Genomic DNA, 27,370 nt, shown 5'->3' with positions numbered 1-27,370 from the left:
TTATTATAGCTGCTGGTTGTCCATAGAGTCCATTTTGAGGGCCTGGGGACTTGCCCTTGGGTGTTTTTGCAGTGTGTGTGGACAGAGGGCATAGCTGTGTCTGAGCTGGAACCTAGCTCTATCAGAGCCCTGGCTCCTCCTTGCAGGTCTCAGTTTCCTGCTCTCTGAGGAGTGGGGAAAGGCTGAGGAGCCCCATGCTGGGATGAAGCTAATTCATTAGTGACACCTCAGCAGGGACCAGGCTCCTGCAGTGCCAGCGTGACTCATTGAGATGATTGCTTCACCGCCAGTCTGCGTGGGCCCTGAACGCAGCAGCACATTTTACCTTTACCCACTGAGAAGGGCCTGGTGGGAGGTAAAGGTACAGGATCTACCCAGAACAAGAAAAAGACCTAGAGGAAGCGGAGGGCTGGCCTCCATGCTCCTAACCCCAGGAGCAATGCCTGGCTGGTACCGGAGTGGAGGCATTCACAGGGCTTCTGGGATGCCCACAGAGTCCAGGAGGGCTGCCTGGTGTGGCAGTGCCAGCCTGAGCATGTGGTGAGGGTGGGCTGACTGGATTCCCTCCTCCACATCGAATGTCCCTTGGTAAAGATGCTGAAGGGATGTGGGGAGTTGGGAGATACTCATGCCTGGCTGGGTCTGCCCTGGATTTCTGGTATGTGAGTGCCCACCTCCTCTGAGAAATCTTCTCAAGTAAGGAGAAGGGAAAGTGTTGGGTTGGGACTTAACATGGTCTAGGAACTTGAGGGACTTGAACCCTATCTAGCCGGGGATGAGGGTCTATCCCTCTGGGGTCTGATGTCTGGGCTTGGCTGGACATGGATTCCTTACCTTGGCTGTGGTCCTCACATATTTTATTAGTATGTGGCTGTTTCCTAGTAACAGCCTGCTTCTGCCTGTGTCTCCCAGTATCTGCTCACCCCAAGAAACCCCTTGCTTGAAGACCACTGGTGCTCTGCCCTTCTGGCCCTTTAGCTAACAAATATCTATAAGGATCAGAGAAATGGAAGCCAGGAGTGAAAAAAGGATTTGCTGGATGGTTTCATCCCTAGGAAATTCAAAAGCAAGCCAAGTTGACCCCCGATGATAGAGGTCATGATCAAAGCTGCTTCTGGGATGTGAAAGAGGCGTGAGGGAACTTTTGAACTTTAGAAATGGAACATGAGGGCTGGGGATGTAGCACAATTAGTAGGGCGCTTTGCCTAGCATGCTCAAGGCTCTGGGTTTGATCCCCAACATCGTATAGTCAGAACGCAGAGGCCCACACCTGTAATCCCAGCATTAGGGAGGTGGGAGGACCAGAAATTTGGTGACCTGGTGACCTATTGAGGTGTAGGCTAGCCTGAGCTGTGCGAGACTCACAAAGGAACAAAAGCTTAAACAAGGTGTCTGTGTGTGTGTGGGGGGGCCGTGACAGCACAGGTACACACATTTGTCAAAATACACTCAATAGCACTGAAGGACGCCCCAAGCCCTTCCTTCTTTATAGCATTATTTTTTAGTTTTCTGATAGGTTCTTACTTACTGCCCAGTCTGGTTAACATAGCGGGGGTGACAGGGGTGAGTCACCCTAACCTCCTTTCATTGCCTCCATTCTGAGACAAGCAAGGGCTTTCTGTGAACCCAGGTAGCCTTAAATCACTATATAGCTTAGGCTGACTTGAACTTGCAAAAATCCTCCAACTTCTGCTCTGAAAGTTCCCGGATTACAGGCCTGAGCCACCACACCTGGGTTCTTGCTGTATGTTGTTGCTCAGGATGGTTGACAGCTAGGATTATAGAGGTGAATCGATGTGTCTTCCTTCCACTGTCTTAATGTTAAAATTGTCGTGGCAGTAGGGATGGTTTGGAGGACACTAAGGTCTGTCGGGTCAGAGCAGGCAAGGGGAGGAGGTGTGAGGTCTGCTGACTGAGTTCCTAGATTGCTGCACAACCCTCTAGAAGGTTTGCCTAATTCCTGGAGGCTGCTTTCCTCCTCGTTTCTATGGGATTACTGATTCCTTTCTCCTGGTTTTTGTATTGTGAGTCAGAAACTCTGTTGAGGAAAAATTCACCGGAGGGGTGGGGTGGAACGATGTGTTTTCTTTTGCTGGGAAGTTACAGGGTTAGGAATTTGGGCTCTCGAGTCACACGAACGCCGGGTTTTTGGGTCAACCAGCTTAAGTCCAATCGCTTTATCTATCTTTAAAATATGGGGAGTAGCTTTTAGCAAAGTGCCGGGCACGTGGAGCGTTGGCAGAGTGGAAGGGGAGGAGGCGGGTCAAAAGGCTGTTGGTGAGTCACAGAACCAAGGTGATTATCGTTGGTGGCACTCAAAGGTGGTCACTTGTTCCAGTCCTCCGCCCACCATAGCCACACACAGACTTTGGTTATCCTCGGAGGGGCCCAGATAGGAGCTGCGGGCTTGGAGTGGGAAAGCACCAGCAACGGGCGGAACCCGGCGAGGGCGGAGTCAAGCATAGTCCCGCAAATCCTCAGATCTAAAAAAGGCCAGAACATAGCATTGTTCCTAGTTAGTCCAAGATAGTATTGAAGTGACCATCCCCCCCTTCCTGCGACTGGGCGACTGGTAACACGCTGCTGGGCGGGAACGAAAAAGCAAGTGACCTCGCCTTCAGGTCCTCCTCCAGTATCCTTCCTCCATTTCTTCTGTCCCAGGTTCCTTTCTCCTGGGCCACAGCCTTGAGGCACACACAGCTATATCAAATGGCCGGCTGAGGCAGGTGTAGATAGTGTCGGACGTCGGGGCTCAGCGCTAGCCCTGTGCTAGGTTTGCGCTCAGCGGCTGCCTCGGCTCGCGCTAGCTCCGGGAAGGGCTAGCTAGCTAGGGACCCGCTTCAGCTTCGGGACCCCACTCTTGCAGGCCGCCTTGGCCCCGCCCCACCCCGCCCTCCCTCTGCCTCATTGGCAGCCGCACGCGCGTCGGGGGTTGCCAAGGCGACGGGTCGCTAAGCTGCGAGTCAGCTCGAACTCGAGCCAGTCGGCCTCTGGCGGAGGCAGCGGGGGAGGCCAGAGGGCGGGCAGCCGAACGCGGTGCCGGGCGGCGGGGCCCAGGCGGGCGCCTCCTCCCGGCACGGCCCCCCTCCCGGCACACAGGCAGGCCGGGGCGGGGGGCCCCCGAGGTCCAGCGGCCCGGGCCCCGTCGGGGCAGCCGGGGCGGGGCGATGCCGGGTGGTGGCAGCGGCGGCCCGGGCCGGGGCCCGTGACCATGGGTATCGCGGAGTCCACGCCGGACGAGCTGCCGTCGGACGCCGAGGAGCAGCTGCGCAGCGGCGAGCAGCAGCTGGAGCTGAGCGGGCGGCGGCTGCGGCGGCTGCCCAGCGCCGTGTGCGCTCTGAGCCGCCTGCAGAAGCTGTATGTGAGCGGCACCGGGCTGCGCGAGCTGCCCGAGGAGATCGAGGAGCTGCGCGAGCTGCGCATCCTGGCGCTCGATTTCAACAAGCTGGAGCGCCTGCCCGACGGCCTGTGTCGCCTGCCGCGCCTCACGCGTCTCTACCTGGGCGGCAACCGGTTGCTGGCGCTGCCACCCGACTTTGCGCAGCTGCAGAGCCTGCGCTGCCTCTGGATCGAGGGCAACTTCCTGCGGCGCTTCCCGCGGCCGCTGCTGCGCCTGGTGGCGCTGCAATCGCTGCAGATGGGCGACAACCGGCTGCGCGCGCTGCCGGCGGAGCTGCCGCGCATGACGGGCTTGCGTGGCCTCTGGCTCTACGGCAACCGCTTCGAAGAGTTCCCGCCCGCGCTGCTGCGCATGGGCCGGCTGCACATCCTCGACCTCGACCGCAACCGCCTGGGCGGCTTCCCGGACCTGCATCCGCTGCGCGCGCTGCGAGTTTTCTCCTACGACCACAACCCGGTCACTGGACCCCCGCGCGTGGCAGACACCGTTTTCTTAGTTGGCGAGGGCGCCGTCGAGCGCATGGCTGAGCGCGACGAGCCCATTCCGCGGCCGCCACCCCGGCGTCCAGTCCGGGCCTTTGAGGATGAGGAGGAAGAAGACCTGCTCATAGGAGGCTCAGGACCCAGGGCCCTGGGGCCTGCCAGGGACAGCCTCCGAGCCTTGGAAGCCCCTCCAGGATTGGGCACCTGAGCCTCTGCCTTGAGTGATGGGCTTGGCCACTCTGGAAGGAGGGGCTCTAGGAGGCCGCGGCTGTCTGGATAGAGGGTGCCGCTGGGCCTCTTGCTTGGGGCAGTGGAGGAGAGGCATTGAGCAAGCTGCCCGGCACAGGCAGGCCTGAGGCTATCTTCAGACATTCCTGGGTAGTAAGAAAGACTCCCTGGACAGACCTCTGGGCAATTTTCAGACCAAGAAGTCTGGGATAGAGCCACTGATGGTACAACAGATGAGCTGGTTCTCACCTGGAACCAGGGTCACCACTATCCACAGAATCACCCCCACTCTGACACTGGATGCCCAGGGTGCCTATCACTTTCATCTGGGGTTTGCATCCCCTAGGCCTACCCTAGCTGTTGCTGGAGCCATTACTTCTGGGGTGGACGGTATGGAGGCAATGCTTTTCCTCCGGGTGGGTGTTTGGGGGAGGGTGTTGGTTCTGGCCAGAAGTAGGGCATAGGGACTCTGTCTAGGACAGAAGCAGGACATAGATTCGGGTCTAACACCTTAGCCTCCCTCAGCTCTCCACCAGGTCCCCGATATCTGTATGGAGAGGAAGACAGGGTCTCCACCCACCTTTCCCTCTGATCTCTTCTCCCAGCGTGTGTTGAAAGATTGCTGGGCAAAGAGATCTTCCCGCTCCAATTGCCTGTGCCCTCAGTTGTCACGTTTGAAAAGAAGCCACTGTGCCTCTAGGGCCTCCTGGCCCGAAGGAGAGAGAGGGCTTCTGCACTCCCGGAGGCTGCTCAGGGCCTCGCCACTGCTGGCACTCTCCATTTCCTTACATGGGCACAGCCAGGGTGGCTGGCACGGCATGGGGCACTGGACGGGCACCATGTGCCTCTACTCCGTCACCAGGGACAGCCTCCGAGGGGGTGAGGAGACAGGCGCTGCAATTCCCAGGGCCAGATCCAAGCAATAACAGGAGGAAGGGGCCAGAGGACACTCAGGGACACTGTCAGGGGCTGGAGCCCCAGAAGGTAGTGTTTTCTTTAGGAAGAAAAAAAAAAAACTGGTTGTAAACATAAATTATATTTCTTGGAGAATGTGTGTTTCCCACATGTCTATTTATTTATAAGCCCGGGAGCACCAAGTTCCACTGCTGTGGGTGCACCTCCCCCACCCTTGTGCCCCGACTCTGTGTCAGAATGACCCCGGCCAACTGTTGTGTCCTTCCTGTCTGGGCTGCAGAAAGAAATGGCCTTGGCTCCCTGAAGCTGGGGGTCTGGCATCTTTGGGTGCCGTCTTCCTCACTCTGGCTCGCCCCACCCTTGGTGGTGCTGTGGGGGTCATTTACAGCTCAGGTCTCGGGTTCTGGCTCTCGCACCAGCAGGCCGGCCTTTCTCTACTCTCTCCCCAGTACTGGCCTCTCCCACTCACTCTGTGACTGAACTTGCTCCATTCGCCTTTGCCTTTCTCAGCCCGAGTTCCCTCAGTTTTGGCCTCTATCACCATGGCAATGAGGACTGATGTCATATGAGGCCAAAAGGTCAGGCTCAGCCCAGTAGCTGGGCTCTGGGTAAGGAGGAGGCTGGGCATGGATCTGGAGTGAGATAAGACTGGATAGGAAGAGTGAGAAAGTGGGAGATTGGAAGCTGCCTCTTTCACAAGGAGTAAGACTAGTGCGGGACCCAATCTGCAGGCATTCTGTCTTTGCTGAGGTGCCATTGGGGCTCTGGGCCTTCTTGGAGTCTGATAACTTGGGGGTAAGGATTTGGGAGGAGAAGTGACCAGATGGGTGGGTGAGTGTTTCAGCACACCAGGAACTGACCTCTTAACCCAGAACTTGTCAGGTACAGGGGAAAGCCCTGGGGACCAGGTCTGGCCCTTTCCTGGTTCGGCTATTGGCTGAGTGATCCCGATGAAGTCTCGGTCTCCTGGGCCTCAGTTTCACCATCTGTAGCTGCGGAGTTGGTCTGATGCTCCAGCCCAAGCCTCGGCTCACTGTTTATCCACTGTCCTTCGGTGTGGGGTGGCAGCTCAGTTTCCTTCTGGTGTTTCTGCTCCCCTGCCCTGGCTCACCTGAGGCCAGATAGTCTGGGCATTGCCCTACAGTGTGGACTCCCCTGGGACACCCGGAGGTGTTCAGGTTCCCCCATTTTTTTTCCTTTGTCAAGCTTGGCACCCTTGACTATGGCTGTCTACTAACCAAGTGTGAGCTGCCAAGGCTGTCTGGAGCAGATGCAGTTTCTTCTGGAAAGTTCGTTTGGTTAGAGTTCTTGCTTCTGTCTGAGGGCCTTGTTAGGGATCTCTCTGAGAAATGAGGCACCTGGGGGAGGAAGGAGTGTGGCCAGTTACCCTGACTCAGCTCCCCTTGGTGGTGGTGAAGGCACTGTGTGAGGGGTCCCAACATCACCTCCACCCTTACTTGGCCCCTGGAGAGAAGGAAGAGATGTGGTCTCATCTACAGTCCCCACACAGTCCCAGGGTAGTCAGAAGGGGCGCAAATGGGGAGCAGGACAGGAAAGCTCTAAGGAGCCGGCTGTGTGTGTCAGGCCAGGGCAGAGGCCACAAGAGCCGGTGGTTAGAGCAGGAGGAAAGGCCAAAGGACCATGAGAGCAGGGCAGAGGAGGTGCTAGGGCAAGAAACAGGGTGAAGAGGGTCTGTGATCTGCCCATTGGCCTATTTGTGGACTCCTAACCCAGTGCTCAGCTCACACTATGGAAGAGCTACTCCATTCTTGGCTGGCTGGCAAGCTGGCAAGTGAGATGGATGAGAATTACAGCCAGTCTCCTCCCCTCGGACCCTCAAGTCTCTAGACTGGTTCCCAAGCCTCCAGGTCAGCTGACCGCTTGACTGGCAGGCAGGGTAGCTTTCCTGGCTTGGTAAAGGGGGAAAATGGGGTGCTTGGGAACTGGAGACCCTCCCCAGAAGCCCCTCCCCTCCTTCCACGCAGCCACACCGGCTTTGACGTCTCTCCCAAAGCTTCCCCAAGACATCGGGGCACCGTGACTCTGAAGATGGACATTTATTACCACAGCCAGGCGTGCCACACAGAACGTGTATTCAGACAGGGAACCCTGCCCAAGGGCTCACAATCTAAGAGACGCCACACTCACACACATGTGCACACACAGACACATACACAGACACACACAGGACCCAGACACGGGGAGGGGGGGATGACTTCACAAGAAACAGATGGGGTGGGGGGAGGCGGCTCAGGATGGAGCATCAAGCATGTTCAGATTGTTCTTTGGGCTGTCGTTCTCAGGGAGAGGAGAGCCCAGCATTCAGGAAGGCCAGTGAGACCTTTGGAAGCAGAGTATCTGGGAGGGACTTGCAGGAGAAAGTGGTTTCAGGCCCGTGAAGGGATGGATGGGTAGCTCAGAGCAGGCAGAGAGTAAGCCAGAAGTTCAGAGGTCCCGTGCCAGTGGCCAGGGTCTGGCACCTCTGCTGTGGTTCCACTTATGCTAAAGCTGTTTCCTGGGTTGACTTTCCCAAAGAAAAGTTAAACCAAACCCAGGCTGGTTTAGGGCTCCCCTGAAGCTACTTACCTGACCCCAGGACTCCCTCCAACCCCTGGAATAGAAGCCAGAAGAAGCTGCGTTTTACCCCCTCCCATACACATGTACACAGTAGGCAGGCGCTGTGCCTCTGAGCTAACCCCAGCCTGCAGACTACCTTTTCAAAGGGATGCTTAGACCGTATTGCAGGAAGTCGAAGGGGCAGAAGCAGGAAGGGTGGGAAGCTTCAGAACAGGGGTACTTAGTACAGACTCAGGAGGCAGCTACTGGCCCCCGATGTGGGGGAACAGAGGTTATGTGACCCTCTTCACTCCAGAGTGGGACAGGGCCCATGACATGGGGTTCCCTTTAGTGTCTATCTGAAGCAGATATCGTTTTCCTTCTGCAGTACCCTGAGAACTGGCAGGCCAGCTGCCCTGGACCGAGCAGGGAGCGGCTAGGAAATTATTGCTTCTTTGTGAAGAGAGGACACTGAGGACCCAGCAAAGGACATGGCTTGCCAGAGCCACAGACAGGAGGGCACTGGAGTCCAATCTCTCAGACTCTCAGGTTGGAACTTGCCAATGGGGCTCTTCAGATTGGAGAGATTTTTTTTTTCTCAACCATAGAGCGTCAGCTTAGACAACAGGTTGGAGAAAGGCCACAGGTCCAGTAGGCTGACCTAGAGCTCAGTCTAATCTTTTCTTTCCTCATCAGGACCTGGAAGGAGACATTGTCCCCAAGTCACAGCAGCTGAGCAAGTGATGGTGAGGTGGTGGTTGGGGGGCCCCACTTTTGCCTTTCCTGCCTACCAGGGATGGTGTTAAGGGTCCTCTGGGAAGAGAGGGCGTGCACTGGAGAGCTGCAGGAAGGAGAGCCAGCTACTTCTAAGCACGACTGTAGGCCTGACCCAGGACATGCAATGCTCTCTGGTGGGTGTGGAGATGACAGTCTAGATCTGAGAGGAAGCTCAGGCGGGTCCGAGTCACTGGTGAAAAATCAAGTCCCAGAGGTGACAAAGTGAGTGGAGAGGCCCTGGACTCCCCCATTCTCCCCACTCCCCGCTGCTGCTTCCCTTGGAGGAAGAGAGGGCTGGGACCCACAGAGGAAACAGCCAAGGCCCTACTTTTTCACGATCCTTTATTTATCAGAACAGGCCTTGCCACAAAAAGCAGGGCCCATTCCCACAAAAATATGATTTTGCAAAGAGGAAGATTTTGCTGGCTTAGAGGGTGCATATGGTGGAAAATTTTTGTATGGTTCTTTTTCCCTTTTTTTCTTCATTTCTCTTTGCTGTAATTTTTCTCTTTTTTTATGATAGTGGATTTTTGTTTTATTTTTTATAAAACACTTGGGCTCAAGGACTCAAACACAATACAAACAGCGCCACCAATTCCCACCCCTGAGGGCCCCAGCTGAGCTGGGAATCCCCTTGGCTTTTTTTTTTTTTTTTTTTTTTTTCTTTTGTGGCTGTTTTCCTTTGTCCCTTCCCTGGCCTCTGGTGCCAGAGGGCAGGTGGAGGGGTGTGCTGGGGCAGGTGGAATTTGTATAGCAGTCACATGGGGAAGATGGTCACAAGAAAGGATACCTAAACAACATAACAGCTAAGTCTAGGGTGCCCACAAGATGTCAGGTGACACTCAGAAAGGGGCTTGGGACACAGTGAAGAGACAGATCGGCTCTGGTGGTCCCTAGAGGCTCTGTGGGGTAGGGTGGATGGGCAGGTGGGCCTTGCTTTCAGGTGTCAGCGACGACTTTGCTCTGGGTAGCACCTTCAGAGCCCTCCTGCCTCGATCCTCTAGGTCAGGTGATGGCGGCCTCACAACCTCCCCCATGAGGTAGGTGAAGTATTATTACCATCATTTTACAGATGGGGAAACTGAGGCCCAGGGAGTGTGGGTGACTTGCCCAAGATCCTAGGATGGTGGTAGCAGAGCTCTGGTGCCCTCCCCACCCTCAAGTTCTCCCCTTTCCCTGCTCCCCGATTACCCTAACTGTCCCCTACCCAGACTCCTTCTCACCCAACGGGCTCTCGTGCAAATCCACTCGGCTCTTAGCCCACCATCTGGAACCTCTGGCCGGTGGCCCCACTCCGGCTACGTGTGGGGGCTGAGGAATTCCAGGTTGGGTCACCAGAGTTCCTAGGTAGGGTCTGAGGGGAACCAGCTCTGTGGGGGATGCTCTCTGAACTGACTGGCTAAGAAATGCATGAGCAAGACTCCCATAAATCCTCTGCCGTGCTTACACTCATTGGTGGAAGTTGGCTGGGTCCCTCAGATGGCCCTGTGGGAATGCTCAGGGAACTGAGGCAGACAGAGTTAAGGATAGCCGCTATTCCCCTCATTTTCAGACTCGTGACAGTGCTCTTTCCTATTTCCACACAGCCTCTGGGGTCCCTTCCTGGGGGCTACACCCAGCTGGGCAAGGCAGTTGGGGAGGGTCCCCCTTAAAGCAAAAGCTGCGGTATAGAAACATTTAGATCTACAAGTAATATGGGTAACTATTTGTTTCACAATAGAATTCTTCACCCTACAAATGATTCACCTACAACATAAGAGATTCCTCCAGGTACCAGGGGACAGGGTGTGAAATTCAATTTAAGAACATTTTGATATGGACAAAAGGACCTCACTGCCTAGAGCAGAAAGTTGAGCTTAAGGAGAATCTCACTGAAGGAAAATGTGCCCGAATACCTATGTTTCCATTGTGCTCTAGATGTGGAGATCTAGTACAGAGCCCCTTCTGTTCCTGGGGTGCCAAGTTTGCCAGCCAGGGGAGAACTGTGATCCCCAACTGTTACCACAGATGTGGTGGTCTGGTGCCACCTGGTGGTAGGTTCTGGGAATGTTGGGCTCAAGTCCCTGGACTGGTTTTGAGGCTCTGTCACCAGTGGGGCTTTTCTCCAAAGAGCAGAGAGGGATGACAGGACTTAAGAGGGATCATCCTGGAGTCTGCTGTTTCCAAGGGGAAGCCAATTCTAGTCTCAGCAGAGGCTGGGAAGAAAAACGGCAGCTTCTTTGGATATGGCAACCTCAGACTCCTGGAATGTTCCCTGCTTCCTCTGTTTGCATGGTAGGGGTGGTGCAGAAACAGCTACTGCTCTGCGGTGGGGGGGGGTGAGGGAGGGCGGGAGAATGTGTCAAGACAGCCTGGAGAAGGTCTGGGGCAGACCAGATAATGCAAAGAAAGGAATGGATATGTTGGGGTAAGAGGTGGGCATGAGGGACTGTATCCAAGCCAGAGAGTGTGGAGCAGATGCCAACTTGGCTGGAATATGAGATCTGGGAAGGTGGGGGGTCCCTGGGTGAGGGGTTAGGGATGCCTGAGAAGGATGGGAGTGGTGCCCTGGTGGAACGCCATGCACATGGTGAGTCGGTGCCTACAAAATGTGAGCCCAGGCCCAAGGAATGACATTGTAGGGGAGTCGCTGCTGGGGAATTCTGGGTGTAGGGGCTACAGAGAGGCAAAACGGGCGCCAGGAGGCGGCTGAAACATCTGCCTTGGTCCAGACGACTCCTCCTACTCAGCTGTCCACACCCTTCCTCTCCTACCATCCTTGTGACCTTAACCTCTCTACTTGACCCAGCCCCACCTCATCCACATGAAACTCTGCTACTCTCCATAGCCAGTTAGCACTGCTGGCCCCAGGGGGACAGGGAGTGAGCACCCCCTTTCACACATGTGCGCATGAGCTTACACGCGCACGTGTGTGCACGTGCGTGGGCACACACACACACACACACACAAACATACACACACATACAGTAGACACAACACAAATACACAGGGCCATGTCTCCAGGACCCCAGAGCACAGGCTATATACTATCCTCAGCATCCAGGGCCCAGCCGGCACCTGAAGCTGGGAATGGGCTGGATGACCAGGCCGTGGCCAAACGCCTCGGCCTTCCTCTCCTGGGCCCCAAAAAGGGGGGCTAGGGAAGGGGTGGCTTCTCTCCACTCCAGGCACTGCCTTAAAGAAAACGGGGGGCTACGCCCACCTGGCGGGCCTCTGGAGGGAGCTGCCCATCTGGCTCTTGAGCTTCCCCCACGTCTTTAGTATCAGCAAATCGGGAAAGAAAGAGGCAAAGCAGGGAAATGGCTCCCAGAGCCCCCACACCCAAGCTGGACTCGTGGGGGTGGGGCTGGAACTTCCTAGAAACGGGGCCCAGTCGAGTTCCGGTGCCCCTCCCTGGCTGAGCTCTCAGGGTTCTCCCCTCACCCAAGGCAGGGGGGGCCAGGCTGGGCATTGTGCATAAAGTGATGGGGGCACGATGGGGACCCAGGCCTTGGCCCTTGGGGCCTCCTCTGGCCCCCCACTCAGGCTTTCAGCTGGTGCCACTGGGCCACGGGCTGCCGAGGGCGAGCGATCATGTCCTTCCAGTGTTTGACTTCACCTGGTCCGCTCTTCCAGGACAGGTAGATCTGGGGAGGAAGAGAAGATGCATTAGGGCAGGCCCTGAGACTTGGGTCCTGTCCCACAGTGACAGCCTGTCCCACAGAGGCGGTCCCTTTCCCTCCTTGCCAGCCTGACCTAGTTTTCTGCCCGTGCTATCCCCTCCGGGGTCTGGGCATGCCTGGCCCTTTGACATCAACTGCGACCTATTTTGCAGTGGAGGTCAGGACACAGGCAGTTGGCTTGGGTGACCTTCTCTGCCCTAGGAGGGGGCACCTTTGTTACTCTCTCTTCCATCTCCTGGCATTTCCTGTGGCCACCCACCCCAAGGCTCTGCACTAGGAACTTCACAGCCAGAGGTCGATGTATCCTTACAAATCTGACAGGTGAGCAGATGGTATGATTAGCCCCCATTTTCAGAAGGGGAAACTAAGGTACAGAGTTAGGAGTCTTACCTTCGTGTAGAGTTTAAATGCTCAAAATGGTGTAAGGCAGGTCTTGGGAAGGTTCTAGACTTCCAATCCTGCCCAGGCTCATGTAAGGGCTCCATAACATTGCAGGGATGCCCCCAGAAACCCCCCAAAGTATGCTCAGCTGAGCCTGGCTTGGACACTGATGGTGCTTAAGACCAAGGACATGGAAGAAAAGTCGATAGTGCTGCAGGATCCTGGCCAGGGCCATCAAGATGACAACTTAGAGGCTGAGAAACGGTCACAGACCAAAGAGCCTGGGGGCCTTGACAACTGAGTACAATGTGCTCGCTAGTACTGGATCCTGGACCAGAGATGAGACATTAGTAGAAGAACTGGCCAAATGCAAATGAAGTCTGGTGGGTTCGCAGGAAGGTCTCGTGTTAGTTCCTTAAGCTGTGACAGATGCAATGTGAGGGCTAGCAATTGAGGGATATGGGCACTCTATATGATCTTTGCTACTTTTCTGTAAATTTGAAACTGTTCACCAGGTTTAGTGTCTCATCCCTAAAACCTTCACAGTGAGGCAGGAGGGTTGCTACGAGTATGAGGCCAGCCTGGAGGTACATAGTGAGTTTGAGGCCAGTCTGGGCTACAAAGTAAGACCCTGTCAAAACAAACAAACAGTAAAACCACCAAGACAAAATGAACAAATACTATGCTCATGGTGGAACATCCCGTCAGCCTCAGGCTCCTCTACACTGGACTGATAGTAGTGCCTGCCTTGTAGACAGCTGGAGAGGCCGCAGTCTGCTGCCCTCCCGTGACTGAGGTCTCAGTCAGTTCCCTGTCTCTGAGGCTCGCTCTTCAAAGAGACTACTCCTCTCTACTACCCCACCACCACACAAGGCCACAGAAAAGTGCTCCCGTGCCTCTGCTTTGCATTAGCAACTTCAGCCTACCATGACACCAGAGTCCCGGCCTCCAGGAGCGGAGCTTGGAACTGTGACTCAGAAAGGTTCTGAGTGAGGTCCTGGGGTTTTCTAAACTACCCAGGCCAAAGCAAGAACGAAACCACTTTTGACTTGTTTTGGTCCACAGAAGGTAGGTCTGTTAAAGGAGCTGAAGGTGTAACTAATTTTACAAGACCGGGCTGTGTTTGGGGCCAGATAGGCCTCTGAGGGCTCAGCAGGCCCTGCCCTGAGCATACACTCTAGCTGTGGTTCTTGTGCCCACAGGTTGGCTGAGTGATACTCCCAGCTTTCTTCTCACAAGCTTAGCTTCTTTCCTCTGCCCAACAGCTATGTCCTCCCTTCCATCTGTCTGTGGAATGCCTCCAGATTGGCCCCCTCCCTGCAGAAGCCAGGCCATCCTTCTCCAAACTCGGCCATTATTCCCACAATGATAACGCCCCCCCCCATAGGCTCGTTATATTTGAATGTTTTGTCCCCAGCTGGTGGAACTGTTGGGGAAGGATTAGGAGGTGTGGCCTTGCTGGAGGAGGTGTGTCACTGGGGATGAGCTTTGAGGTTTTAGAAGCCCCTACCATTCCCAGTTAGCTTTCTTTGTCTTGTGCTTGTCGGTCAGATGTGAGCTCTCAGCTACTGCACCAATGCCTGCCTGCCTGATGCTGCCATATTCCCTGCCATGATGGTCGTAGTCTCAGCCTCTGAGACTGTAAGCAAGCCCTCAATTAAATGCCTGAGTTATTATTTTGTGTTTTATTATAAGTTGCCTTGGTCATGGTGCTTTTTCATAGCAGCGGAAAGGTAACCAAGAACGTCATATACCCAGGGACCTGTGTTTTCCACTCCCGCATTCCCTCTGCTCTGATCACAGGAACCTGAACTATTTCTGGTCAAACTTCTGTGACCTGGCCAGGGCACATTCATAGAGTGCTTGTCCAGGACACATGAAGCCCGGGATTCAAGCCCCCGCACTACATAAAGCAGGTACTGTGGCACTTGCCTATAATCCCAGTGTCTGGGAGGTAGAAGCAGTGGGATCAGAAATTCAAGGTCATCCTCAGCTATATTATGAGTTTGAGGCCAGCCCGAGCATGGTGGCCCAAGCCTTTAATCCCAGCACTAGGGAAGCAGAGGCAGGTGGAACTCTTGAGTTCAAGACCAGCCTGGTCCACACAGTGAGTTGCGTATCTGCCAGGGATATATAGAAAGACTATCTCGAAACAAAACAAATAACCAAAACAAAACAGTAGAGAGCAAACTTCTGTCACTGAATAGATGACCACAGGCACCATAGGTAGGAACACCTCAAAACTAACTATTACAGCAGAAGCTCTATGGATGCTCCAAGTGCCAGGCTAAGCTGCTCACTATGTGCTTATCAAATGCTCCCACTATACTGTGTAGCTAGGACTTCCCTACTTTAGTTTTGAGCAGAGAAAATGAGGCTGAGAGGGGTGACAGCTGTTAAGGGTAGAGTTCCAGGGCCAGAGATATGTACAGGTCAGTGGCAGTGAATGCCTGGGTTCCATTCCAAATGCCACAAAACAAATGAACAACAAAACCAGAACCCCACAGACTTTTGTGCCCATACTCCCAACATTGAACCAGAAACACAGGGACATGCTTTTCAAAGTAGAAAAGTGGAGGGTTTATGTCACAGAATTATGTTGTAGAAAAATTCAAATCAGGTCTGGCTTCTTGCTTAACATGCAAGAAGAGGTCACCTTTGCTAGGCGGTAGTGGTGCACGCCTTTGATCGCAGCACACACACCATTGATCCTAGCACTCAGGAGACAGAGGCAGGCGGATCTCTGTGAGCTCCAGGCCAGCCTGGTCTACAGAGTGAGTTCCAGGACAGCCAGGTCTATATAGAGAAACCCCGTCTCAGAAAAACAAAAACAAAAAGCAAACAAACAAAAGAGGTCACCTTCATCCAGAATCTCCATCTGTGACATCTTGGGTGACTCTGGCATTAGCTTCATTTTACAGATAAGAACACAGAAGCTCAGAGGGGCCATGTGACTTACTCCAAGCCACCCTGGAGTGCAAATCACCTAGGAGCTGAAGTCAGGTCTTTGGTTTCTGGCAAGGGCTCCACCCACTCAGCTCATCCCATGAGCAGGGCTGAGCCAGTCTGAGAGCCCATTCAGAAGACCTTCGGGGAACTCAAGGCACTCCCCCGTTCCTTCTTTCCCTGTCTGACTGGGTCTTTCCTGGTGTCCAGGCCTGTGCTCATCCTTGGCCCCTGCTGCCCCTTAAGGACAAACCCTTGTGCCCCTGGCTGTGCACCCCAACCCAGCTGTACCTTGCCAATGACGTCATTGCGGCTGAGCTTGTCTTTATCCATGACAGTGATGATGATGGTGGTCTCCCTCAGCTTCTCTGTGGGGATGTCGAAGGCGAAAGACTCATTGAAGATGGGGTTCAGATTCCTCTTCTTTGTTACCGTCTTCTTCTTCTCTACCCGCTTGTCTTTATACATCAGCCACACCTTCACGTAGGGGTCTGGGGGTGGGGCGGTAGAGGAAGGGTCAGAGGGACAGAATGTGTGTGTTGGGGAGACTCGAGGATCCTCATGCCCTTCTAGGTGCAGAAACTTAAGCGGGAGCTGGCTGTGTGCTTTCTAAGAGGGTGATGAGGCCAGTGCAAGAACAAGAGAGATTGGGGAAAATCAGCAGGTGGCGGAACCAAAAACCACCCTGGACACTACCCTAACATTCTTATACTAGCACTCCAGACAGGTCTCCCCAAGACTACACAAAAGTGGCACTGGAGATAGCCCTGGGGGCTCCCCACCACAATGTTGCCTCTCTTTCTGATTCAGGGAGGCCTGGTTGCCAAGATGACGCTGACCCAGAGTGTGCCCAGAGAGTTCTGGTATCTCTAGTCAGAGGGCTGGGATGGGTAGGGGCCGGAGTTGGGGCCCCAATCCACTTCCATCCTCCCTATCCAAAGTGACGGTCCTCTCACAGGAAGCTCCCTGCACCCCCTGCCCATCCCGTCGTGATGAGCCGCAGCACCTGACGTGCCCCCGATGTCCATGGCTTTGAGGTTGCGAGCTTTGATGATATTCACGATGATGGAGTTGGCGGAGGGGTTGTAGCAGAGAGACAAGAGCAGCTCCCCTCGGCTCCCCTGTAGGGCAACAGGAGAGGTGAGGCTGGGTCACAGGGAAGGGGGCGCTCCCCTTGATCTCCCTGCCGGGATGGGCACTCCCCTTGATCTCCCTGCCGTGCCGGGGCCGCAGGTGTGGGAACTAGAAGGGAGGGTGTGGCCAGAGAGCCCAGCTGTCCACAGGTCCCTTCTGCTCCGACCTGGGTGATGCCAGCCCCTCTGTCACTGTCATGCCATCTCCTCTCCTCTGGCAGGTCTGTGCTGACCCAGGGCTCCCAATTCCCTAAACAGAGCCATGGGCTCATTGCAGGTGATTCACCCCCAACTTCCAAAGCCCAGCCCTCCAGCCATGGGTGGGAGTGAGCTGTCTGGGGGCTGCCCACCAGTGCTCCACTCTGAGTCCTGCTGCCATCCCAAGGCTGAGAATGGACCCTCTGCCAACCCTGACCCCATTGCTCCGGTGAGAGGGCGGCAGGGCGCCTTACACTCCCATCGCTGCATGGCTTCAGATCCTTCCAGAAGGTCTGCATCTGGGTCAGGTCCACCTTGTTGAGAGGGATGGACACCTCCCCAATGGGGTCATTGCGGCTGAAACGGTCGTAGTCCAGGACCTGGAGGTAGAGGACTCTCTGCACCACTTTCTCATAGGGAAAACCTGCGGTGGGGGCAGACAAACAAGGTGAGGAGGGTTGTCGGATGGTTTACATGACAATCCCAGGGCCAACAGGAAGACCAAGGCCATTAATGTGCTCATTGCTTGTGTGTCCGTTTCCGGTCTCGTCAGTGGCCCCCTTGCACTCTGGAGCGAGTCTGGGCAAGTGGCTCTGCCTGAAGTGGGAAGACAGGAGAGGGAGACTCGAAAGGTGCCTGTAAGAACAGCCCAGCTTCGGGGACTCTGCTTTCTCTTCACTTCCTCCCCAGGCATTAGCCTGTCTGCTCTTCCTGAACAGATCCCATGCTGGGTATCCAAGCCAGCAGCAACTCTTGCCCAACAGCCACAGAGTGTCCAAACCGCCCTTCTTGCTCCCAAGTTTCTTCCCATGGTCCATTCTCAACAATGTGGCTGGATTGATTTTTTTAAAAATAGCCAGCATGCCACAGCCCGCTCCTTTTAACATCTCAGTGCACTCAGAAGGAAAGCCAGCCTACCTCGGTGTCTAGTCCTTCCAAAGTGGGGCCCCAGTGTCTTTACACTGTGGGCTGGTACCCACCCTTCCCTCTGTGCCCAGGCTCCATTCCTAGACTTGCCCCCTGATCCTGGCTCTGCCTGCATCAGGACCTAATCTGTGAGCCCCCATCATGCCTGCTCCAGGCAATTCTCAACTTTCACATCTAGGTTCTCTTTCCCGGCATCCCAGATGGGTGGGCTGCCCTGTAACACACTCCATCACTTTCTTTTCTTGGCTCTGGGGCAAGCCCAGACTTATCCACCTGTTTCCTCCATTATCTTATGGTGTGCCTGTCAGGCCAGGGTAGGCATTTGATATTTTAAAGTTACATTTATGTGTGTGCATGTGTGAATGTGTTTATGTGTGTGTGTGTGCATGTGCCACAGTGCCAGTGTGGAAGTCAGAAGACAAGTTGGCAGGGATTGGTTCCCTCTTCCCACCGTGTGGATCCTGAGGATCAGCAAAGGTCATTAGACTTACCTGCTGAGCCACCACTGACCCAGAAAAATATTTGTTAAGAGAATAAAGCCGGGCGGCGGTGGCACACGCCTTTCATCCCAGCGCTCAGGAGGCAGAGCCAGGCGGATCTCTGTGAGTTCGAGACCAGCCTGGTCTACAGAGCGAGATTCAGGACAGGCACCAAAACACAGAGATCAAAAAACGAGAGAGAGAGAGAGAGAGAGAGAGAGAGAGAGAGAGAGAGAGAGAGAATAAAGAATTGGGGGCTGGGGAGGTGACTCTGTGGGTTAAAGCACTTGCCACACAAGCATGAGGACCTGAGTTTGAATCCCCAGCACCCATGTAAAATCTGGGTGTGGTGGAGGGTACTGTAACCCCAGCACTGGGGGAACTGGGGCTTGGGCACAGACAGGTGGATTCCTGAAGCTTGCTATCCAGCTCCTCCAGCCAACTGGTGAGCTCCAGGTTCAACGAGAGACTTTGTCTCAAAAAAAAAAAAGTGTCTGGAGAGATGACTCAGCAGTTGAGAGTTAGTCCTGTTTTTGCAGAGGACCAAAGTCAAGTTCCTAGTACCGATGTCAGGTAGCTCATAACCTCTTCTGGCCTCCACAGGCCCCTCACACATGAGGGTTTTTGCTCATGTCGATACACACAAATGCCCATAAAATATTTTCTTTAAAAAAATGGTCAAGAGCAATTGAAGAAGACACTGAAGGTTGACATCTGCCTTCCATATGCATTCATGCACACACACACACACACACACACACACACACACACACACACACACACACACACAGGTGCACACACAGAATAAATAATTGAATGAATGAATAAATGTGAGTGAGCTGGCCTGATGGAGTGATAGAGTGATGGAGAGGCCAGAATGGAAGGAGAAAGGGAAAGGAGCAGGTCTGACCTCTGGGAAGTGCAGGGGACCTGGGATGGGCACAGGACAGCCTAGAGGTGGCGTGAGATACTGGGGCGTGAGCATGAAGAAAGGGACATGAGCCCCATCAGCTGGACTGGTGGCGATGAGCAGAGGGAAGAACACTAGAAGGTTCTTCACCTTTACTGAAGACACAGAAACCACAGAGAAGCCTGTGATGGAAGCAAAATCCGGAAGAGGATGCCTCTGATTCATTCAGGCTCTCCCTTTCTACCTACTAAGGGAGAGTATCTTGCTCATTTTGAAGGCCCCGAAGGACTTTGTCCAGGGGACTCTTGGCATCTGTTTAGGTAAAATGCATGAAGACAAGTGTCCTGGGAATATCAGTGGCTCCTCAAGGTCCCTGTGCCTGAATCAGTTTCTCTAACACCATATAAAACGGCCTGTCTTTATGGCAAAACCTCACCCATCAGAACCTGTCTTGAATGGCTGGTTTTGAGGGATTTTTTTTCTCTGCACACCAAGCAGAGACCATGCAGGGCTCCCCCAGAACGTGACTTAATTATTGGCACAGCTCTGTCCTCCATGAGACTAGAGTGACTGGAGAGCTGTATCAATTCCTCATTCTTTTCTGAACTCCCAGGATCCAGCTAAAAGTTGGTGGTGAGCAAATGCTTGTGGGAGAGACTTGAGGGTTGGGGCTCTGCCCCTGAGTCTCACCCCTGGGTTAGCCATATATGCCTCCAGATGCCAAGTCTCTGGGTGGTTGGCTGTGCCATCTCTGACCTGGTGCCCATGCTGACCTGGGGAGGAGGGTCCCAGGAACACAGAGGCACTTAGCACACCGTCATGGAAGGCACAGGTGCTGACAGGCTTGCATGCAGCTGGGGAAGAGTCCCCGGGACTAGAAGGCGAGGGCACTTCAAAGCAATTGTAATTCCACAGGGAATGATTTTCCCTGGCTGAATCAGGTTATGGGGAGAGAATTAAGGCCTCCCATGGTAGGACCTGGGATAAAAACAGTCCCTCCCTGCACACCCTGTGTCCTCAGACACGAGAGATAAAGAATGGCTTTGGAAGCAAGGGGCGCATTCAGCTCAATGCCTCTCGGAGCCAGAAGGAATGGCTCCAAGGTCTTGCGTGCCTCCCGTGGTGGGAAAGGGTCAAAGGCCAGCAACTGACCATATCTTTGACAAGCCAGTATCAGCATCTTCTGGATGTCAGGGCCTGCTCTAGGTTCTTTGAAAAGTTACTAATTTGTTTAATTATCATTATTACCCCTATTTTCATTATTACTCCAAGGACCAGAGAGGTTAGGATCTTGCTTAATGCCACACAGCTAGTAAAAGAAAAAGCCAAGATTCCAGCTCAGACAGTCTAGAGCAAGGGGCTGATGGAGATGAAGATGAGGATGAAGGGAAGAGTCCCAGAAGGTTCTGGCACTTCCACCAGATGCATACAGGCCCTTTACATGGTTGCTCCAGAGCAATACACGTCTGCATGCCATGAGCTGGGACCCTAGCCTGCACCAGTCTCCCTCCTCAGCCTATGACTGGCATGTTGACTTCTCTCACCTCCTAGGACCAATCTCAGCTAGAGGTAAAGTGCATTGGGTTAACCAGGCATGTGTTTGCATGGAATTAGTGTGTGCAAGTATCTTACATGCGTGTGTGTGTGTGTGTGTGTGTGTGTGTGTGTGTGTGTGTGTGTGTGTGCCCCTGCCTGTGTGTGCTTGCTCACATGTGCACCTGCAGGCATGGGTTTGCTCGCATTGCTTGCCTGCAGCCACATGTGTGGGATGGGGTCAGTGCGGGCAAGAGGCATGCTGGGAATGGCACCAGCCTCACCTTCGAAGAGGAAGGTCTCATTCCAGTGTGGGTTCAGGTTCTTCCGCTTCACCTTGGTCTCCAGTTTGTGCTTCTTGTCAGGCAGCAGGTAGATCTTGACGAAGGGGTCACTGGTGCCGCTGAAATCCTTGGCAGGCAGCTCCTGGGCCTTCATGACCTTCACGGTGAGTGTGGACTCCTGGAAGTTGTAGCCAACGCTGAACTGGATGCGGCCCAGGTTTTCTCGGCTGCAGCCCTCATGGGCCTCGTCCTCCTCGGAACCCGGAGACAGCTGCAGTGGGAGAAGATGGAAGGTTGGTGGGGATTCGGTTTCCACCAGGCTCCTGGGCAGCCTGACAGGGTCCGTGGCAGCAGGTCAAGCCAACTTCTCCTGGTCACAACGTGGCTGGCTGGGGTAGTGACCCGTCACATTCGTGGCCAGTGGAGGATGTCCAGGCTCAGAGAGTCCTCACTTAACCAGAAAGGGAGGGGAACGGGGCCAGGGTGATTCTGTCTCCTAGACCCCAGAGCAAGAAACCCACACCCCCCCCCCCCCGAAGCCATAAGTCTGCTCAGCTCCAAGAGCCACCCTGAGCTGTCCTGGCCTCCCTCCCTCCTTTTGCAACCCCGTGGACTCATGGGAGGCACAGCAGCTCTTACAAAGGAGGCTCCCTGGGGGCGGTGGATGGTGCAGTTTACAAGATATGTTCAGGAGATGATGAGAAGCTGAGAGGCTTGCCAGGCTGTCCCCAGGGAGTCTGACTGAACCAGGCTGGGGTCCCTGGGCACCGAGGTTGGACCTCCAGGCTCTGCCTGTTCCCCGTCTCCACCCCTCAGGACAGAGGCTTGGATAGGCATGGACAGCGGTGGACGGTCACAAGGAAGGACTGGGTGCCACATTTTCACGCCAACATAGAAAGGGGAGGAGCAGTTGGGCTCTCTCAGTTGGATTACTGCTCACTAGGAATAAGGGAAGGCCTTCAGGTTCTACCCTGCCTAGTCAGGGGCCTTGCTGGCCTGGGTGTCTTTGAGTCCACATTTCCGTTGGTAATAGATGGGGGTCAAGAGCAGCCCTCAGGGAACTGCAGATGGGACAGAATGGTAGGCATTTGCTCTCTCCCCACACCCACTCCTTGGGCCCCTCCTGCTTCCTGGAGTGGCAACCCCAGCTTCTTAGCACAGACTATCCCAGGCGACATAAGGCAGACAGAGGCACCTACCATGGTGAAGACACATCGCCTTCTTACCGCCGGACCAGGCGGCTGTCACCCGCCTCTTGCTGAGGAGACTGGCTCAAAGAGGTTAAGTCACATGTCCAGGCTTGCACAGCAGTAAGGACCCCTCTGACTTCAAGCTCCACTCTTTCTACCAAATCATGCCCAGGCCCCAAGTCATACATTAGCAAGGCCCTCCCCATAGCCGCCATAAGCCAAGACCTGCCTGCACCAAGGAGACGTGTCCAAGTCACACTGATGACGGTGAATACTGCACGCAGGCGAGTCACCTGCCGCATGCCAACCCTGCCATATGCCACATACTTGGCACCCTTTGTGCCTTCCTATACCCTAAGGCAGGCAGTAGTATGTTCAAAGTCTGCCTTGGAGCGCGGAGATATTAGGCCACTCACCTCAAGCCCCATGACTGACTGGCCAGTCAGAACTTGAAACCAAGTTTGTGGCCAGCAACAGTGGGTGCCTGGCCCCTGAACTTAGACCATAGTTTGAATCTGACTCCTGGCTCCACCCAGTGGCTGAGGGGGAATTGTAGTACTGAAGTGTGTGTGTGTGTGTGTGTGTGTGTGTGTGTGTGTGTGTGTGTGTGTCTGTGTGTCTGTGTGTCTGTGTGAGACTGGGGTTCATATAGCCCAGGCTGGCCTCTAATTCTCTGTGTTGAAAAGCTGGCCTTGAACAGAAGCTGGTCCACTTGTCTCTGTCACCTGACTTCTGGGACATATGCCACCACACCTAGTTTATAGGGTGCTAGGGGATCCAACAGCGCTTCATGCATGTTAGGCAAGCACTCTACCAACTGAGCTACATCCCTAGCCCATGGCTGGCGCTCCTGTTCATCCCCCAACAGCTCCGCCCACAGGCTCTATCCCAGGCCCACCCGGAATGTCGCTTTCCATGTCGAGCCCTCCACCCCCAGGTTTCCCTCAGCTCATAGCAGCCCTCCTCTTCCCCCAAACTTCGCTTTCTGAACCTGCAGGTTGGGGACCTTAGACTGCAGGGTTCCCAAGAGGCTGAATGGGTGCATGGCACAAGTAGGCAGAGCCAGCTAAGACTACCTACCTGCACACCAGTTCCCTCTCATGTTAGAGTTGTCTTAGGCCGCCATAGGCGTGGCCCAGGTTCCCTCCTATGTCCCCTCCACTCTTGGAGGGAACCTGGGCATCTAGGTGGCCTCACTTTTGAAAGGGGCAGAGCCTCTGGACCCTCTTGCTTAGTTTTCTCATTGCCCAGCCCTAAGCCCTAGTGAACAGGCCATTTCCATGGCAACCGCCCAATTTCCCCCTCCCTGCCCCAAGCCTCTGTCCCAGAAGTAAGCCTTAAAAGACATCAAGCCAGCCTGTGCCAGGCCCCATGTTCCCCAGGGGGGATGGCTCTGTCCATCTCTAGGTTTCTGACTCCTGGCCCTCAGCTTCTGCAGCCTGGTGTCTGAAGAGCACCACGGGGTGAGGTCATAGGACATCGTCTGTCCTGCTTATCTTTATGGTCACTGCTAATATCAATGACCTCGCACTGGCAGAGGGCTGGGCAATTAGACTTGCCCTCCCACCCCCGGGCATCTGTGGAGTACATGAGAGGGAAGACCAGCTTGTACTTCCTTCCGCTGCTTGAGTGTGCCAGCCTCTCCCTGAGGGCAGCAAGGAACCAGCCAGCTGGCTGGGAAAGGGCTGTCCCTTCTGGGAACCTGACTACCAGGAAATAGCACCAATTAAGGGGCTGGGCGAGCAGGCAGGGTGGTCTGTGGTAATGGGCTGCCCAGAGCAGAAGACAGCCAGTCTATACACAAAGTTGGAGACAAGGGCCAGGCCAGGGGAAAGGCAGACTTGGGGCTCCACCTCAGGCCTGATGCCTGGGAAACGGAATCCTTATCCAGGTGACTTGCGTGACTCTCTGTGCATCTTGCTACTTGAGATAGGTCAGACTGGCAGGAAATTGTGGGTCTGGGTGGTTAGGGGTGGCTAGAGCCCTGCCTCCACAGGAGGGGAACCAAGGAGCTCTGTTATGTCCAGTAGAAAGAGAAGTCCTGGGTTCCCACCATTCCTAGCCTTCTTTCAAGGAACTTCTGGCCCACCAGATCCTTAACTGGTTCTTGTCTGCTCACTTGCTCACTTGCTATGGCTGTCCACGAGCCACCCTCTGGGGATTAACCCACCAGGGCTCTCTGCAAAGTACAGGTAGCTGTGACACATTGTTACCACCAGGGGGTGTCATGCAAACTGCACCCCCCCCCCCCCCCCCCCTCCGCGTGGTGAACCACCAAGACTGCGATCATAGGCCTGTCAGAAACAAGAGCGACTGAGGTCACTGGTGGGCTACGAGAGACAGTCACCCCTGGGAGCTCCACCTTACATCTCTGCCATTGGAGGGAAGAGACGTCTGCCTCAAGGCCACTACCGGACAGCCTCTCCTCCTAGGACATAAAAAGGTCTTGCATGGGTCTAGGCTTTTCCTCAGTTCAGAAAAGGATCAAAGGAAGACAAATAAGGAAACTGAGGCATGGAAAGGCATTCTGATGAAAGAGCTGGGGAAAGAAACCAGGCCTCATTCAGTCAGCAAACACCGAGCGGCCCTCGATGGTGCCGGGACTGAATAAGTCTCTGACTGAGTAGTTGCCTACTTCTGGTGCCCCCCCAGCCCATCCCCAACCCTTCTCACCATGAGCATCTCGCTGGTGAGGGAGTTGACGAGATCCGAGACAGAGGACCGGGGCTCCGTTCTGCGGTCAGACTCATCGTGAGGCGTCTGGCCAGGCACTGGGGCTGTGTTTACAGCCTTCCCTCCTGCAGGCAACCTGGAGGTTGGGGGCGGGAGGGATAGTTCCAATGAGCATGGCCTGCAGGTTGGACTGGGCTGGACTCCGTGGGCCTGGGTGGCCACAGGATCTTCTCTGAGAACTCAGCCCTTGCCACCTCCTGTGGCCAGCAGGAGTAAAACCCTGCTTCACAGAAAGCCTGGTTTTCCCTGAAGACCGCACTCGGGGGGCTCATCCTTCCTGAGCCTCTGCCTCAGGTGATTGGCTGAGCTGCCCTGTGGGGGCTGTTTAGGGGGAGCCTTCATTCCTCCTGTTACCCCCCTCCCCGCCCGAACTTCCCCTCAGCTCTCTGACTTACATGGCTATTCTCTGAGCTTCTCTGCGCTGCAGAGACCTTCTCCACCCAGGCTGGAAAGGAGCAGGCGCCAGGTGGCCTGTCCAGGTGTCCCTCCACGTCATTACCCTCTGCAAACACGCCACAGCCTCTCTCTCGGAGCCCCACCCGTGTTTGCTCAGCCTCAGCAGAGCCAAGGTGTTCTTCACCCTGTAGCCAAGGTGAGGCTGGGACCACTGTCCACATGGCTCTGTCTGGCAGTGTCTGCCACGCCAGGCAGCTCTTTCCCCGTCTCATGCAGTACTAGCCATGAGCTTGGAATCTGTACATTTGCCATGGGGCTAGTGTGAAGGAGTACTCTGTGTGTGTGTGTGTGTTCATACATGTATGTGCATGTGTGTGGAGGCCTCGACTGTCATTCCTCAGGTGTTCTCTCTCTCTTGTTTTAGAAACAGGGTCTCTCACTAGTCTGTGGCTTGCAAAGGCTGGCTAGCCAGTGAGGCCCAGGAAGCTGCCCGACGTCACGTCCCCAGCACTCTGCCCTGCTTTTCTTTTTCCGTAGGTTCTAGGGGCTCAAGTCCTTGTGCGTGTAGGGCAAGTGTTTTACTGACTGAGCTGTCACTCCAGCCCTGAGCGTGAAAGTTTTCATCTGATTTAATACAAGCTCTTTTACAGGCTGAAGATGCAGCTCAGTAGTAAAGTGCTTGCTAATCCAACATTAATCAAGACCCTAGGTTCTGTTTCTAGCACGACACACACAGACAGAAAGTGTGCCACGCCCACCAGCTTGAATAGCCATCTTTGGGAAGGCACATGATAACCTCATGTGTCCCAGTCCCCACGGCGCTCCCCACGCACACAGCACATTTGATGAGACTCTTACCCTGAGTCAGAGAAAGACAGGCCACCACCTAGCAGGCAACCATGTCCACACCCACTGCCATGCCGGTCCAGGGGGCTGGGATCTCTGGTTTAATAGCCAGATGATGAGCCCAGGCTCCATTCAGCCGGGACTTAGGAAGGGACAACTAAGACCCTGCCCAGGGACCAGGCTGGAATGTCTCATGAGGAGGAAGAGGTGGGGACAGGCAGTGAGAAAGAGATGGTGTAGGGCTTGGGGCAGGCTAAAATTAAACAGCTTTGAGAGCACAGAGCCACACAGGCTGAATACAAGCCACATCCCCTGGCACAGACCAGCTTGAAAGTACACGGGCGGCCACAGCAGGCAGAGACAGACATGCTCAGAATATGCCAGGCCCTGGGGGAAGACACTAGGATCCAACAGCAGGGCGTGCACACAGACACACATACATACACGTAAAAATTCACACAAGCCCAACAGATACCTAGAGCAACAGGGAGAAGACGGCACAGGCAACGGGCAGGGCAGCCAGAGCCTCTGTGGCGACACACACACAGCTGGAGGTGCACTCAGATCCCCCAGAGGGGCGATCCAGCCATGCGGAAGTGTGCGTGTGAATTGGAACAAATCGGAAGCAGGAAAGGCAGGGACAGCAGGTCATCAGGTGCATTGTACACCCGCCGTGAGACCCTGGCCTTGCTCTGTAGCACAGCCCGACACATCCGCCCACCTGCCTGCCCTCTCCCTGGACACCCTAGAGGTTCGGACACACCAGTGCACAGTGGCAGGCATACACGAGCCCCCCCCCCCAACACACACGACCACACACACGCACATGGACATGTGCTCGCACAGACAGGCACGGGGAGGAAGAGGAGACTGAAATAGCTGGAGAGGTAAAGTCAGGTTAAAAATAGAGCAGGAGAGGAGAGAGCGTGAGATTGACTGCTGAAGGTATGAGAAAGTCGGAGTTATTTTGGCCACACCACAGCGTCAGCATAGCTGCAAAGCAGCCTGGGAAAAGATGGTCAGCACCCCTGAAGCTGTCGGAGGTCACAGGATAGAGAGATAGGCAGAGGGAGAGGCAGAGGGGGAGGCAGAGGGGCTGGTCACTGGCCCAGGGACACCCCTGTGAGGAGCAGATGGAGAAAGGAGATAGAGAGACAGAGAGAGGAGAGGCTAAGAAAGGTTAGTCAGACGTGTGGAGAAGGCTGCTGGGTGGACAAGGGGACAAGGAGGAGCGTGGCGGCCGACAGGAGAGGCAGAGAGGAGGCGGGGGACACACAGAGGCGGAAGAAACATGGTGGCTTCGGAGGAGGCGAGCAATGGGGGTGGCCTGGTCCGCTCTGGCCCCCACTCGGGGTGGGGGTGGGGCCACGGTGGAAACCATTTGGATCCCAAGG

At 54.9% G+C, this 27,370-nt stretch overlaps 2 protein-coding genes and 1 long non-coding RNA gene across 8 annotated transcripts in view; 1 reads left to right on the top strand and 2 right to left on the bottom strand.

Moving 5' to 3' along the window:
* Positions 1–2,162: 2,162 nt before the first annotated feature.
* LOC119087832 lies at positions 2,163–2,876 on the bottom strand. Its single transcript, XR_005091313.1, has 2 exons — positions 2,611–2,876; positions 2,163–2,483 (listed from the first exon to the last, which is right to left on the bottom strand). It is a non-coding gene; the product is annotated as an uncharacterized LOC119087832 (long non-coding RNA).
* Positions 2,877–3,132: 256 nt separating this feature from the next.
* On the top strand, positions 3,133–5,160 carry Lrrc10b (leucine rich repeat containing 10B). Its single transcript, XM_028884278.2, has one exon. It carries the CDS (start codon positions 3,212–3,214, stop codon positions 4,088–4,090), a length of 879 nt encoding a protein of 292 aa, XP_028740111.1. The 5' UTR covers positions 3,133–3,211; the 3' UTR covers positions 4,091–5,160.
* A 3,523-nt stretch (positions 5,161–8,683) lies between these two features.
* Positions 8,684–27,370, bottom strand: part of Syt7 (synaptotagmin 7) — a 61,403-nt gene continuing 42,716 nt past the window's right edge. For all 6 annotated transcript variants that reach the window (XM_028884272.2, XM_037204626.1, XM_037204634.1 and 3 more), the window contains 6 exons: positions 24,675–24,810; positions 20,812–21,082; positions 16,933–17,102; positions 16,354–16,468; positions 15,639–15,838; positions 8,684–11,984 (listed from right to left, as the gene is read on the bottom strand). In XM_028884272.2, the coding sequence (XP_028740105.1) occupies positions 11,880–11,984; positions 15,639–15,838; positions 16,354–16,468; positions 16,933–17,102; positions 20,812–21,082; positions 24,675–24,810 (997 nt within the window). In that variant the 3' untranslated portion in view covers positions 8,684–11,879. The remainder of the gene's footprint in view (positions 11,985–15,638; positions 15,839–16,353; positions 16,469–16,932; positions 17,103–20,811; positions 21,083–24,674; positions 24,811–27,370) is intronic.

The sequence above is a fragment of the Peromyscus leucopus genome, chromosome 1, assembly GCF_004664715.2.
Source record: "Peromyscus leucopus breed LL Stock chromosome 1, UCI_PerLeu_2.1, whole genome shotgun sequence".
In the NCBI taxonomy this organism is placed as follows: Eukaryota; Metazoa; Chordata; class Mammalia; order Rodentia; family Cricetidae; genus Peromyscus; species Peromyscus leucopus.
This window is presented reverse-complemented; position numbering and strand designations above follow the sequence as displayed.

Bases quoted from the DNA above. Each gene is read 5' to 3' on its own strand.
- Lrrc10b (XM_028884278.2), top strand. From the start codon at position 3,212: ATGGGTATCGCGGAGTCCACGCCGGACGAGCTGCCGTCGGACGCCGAG.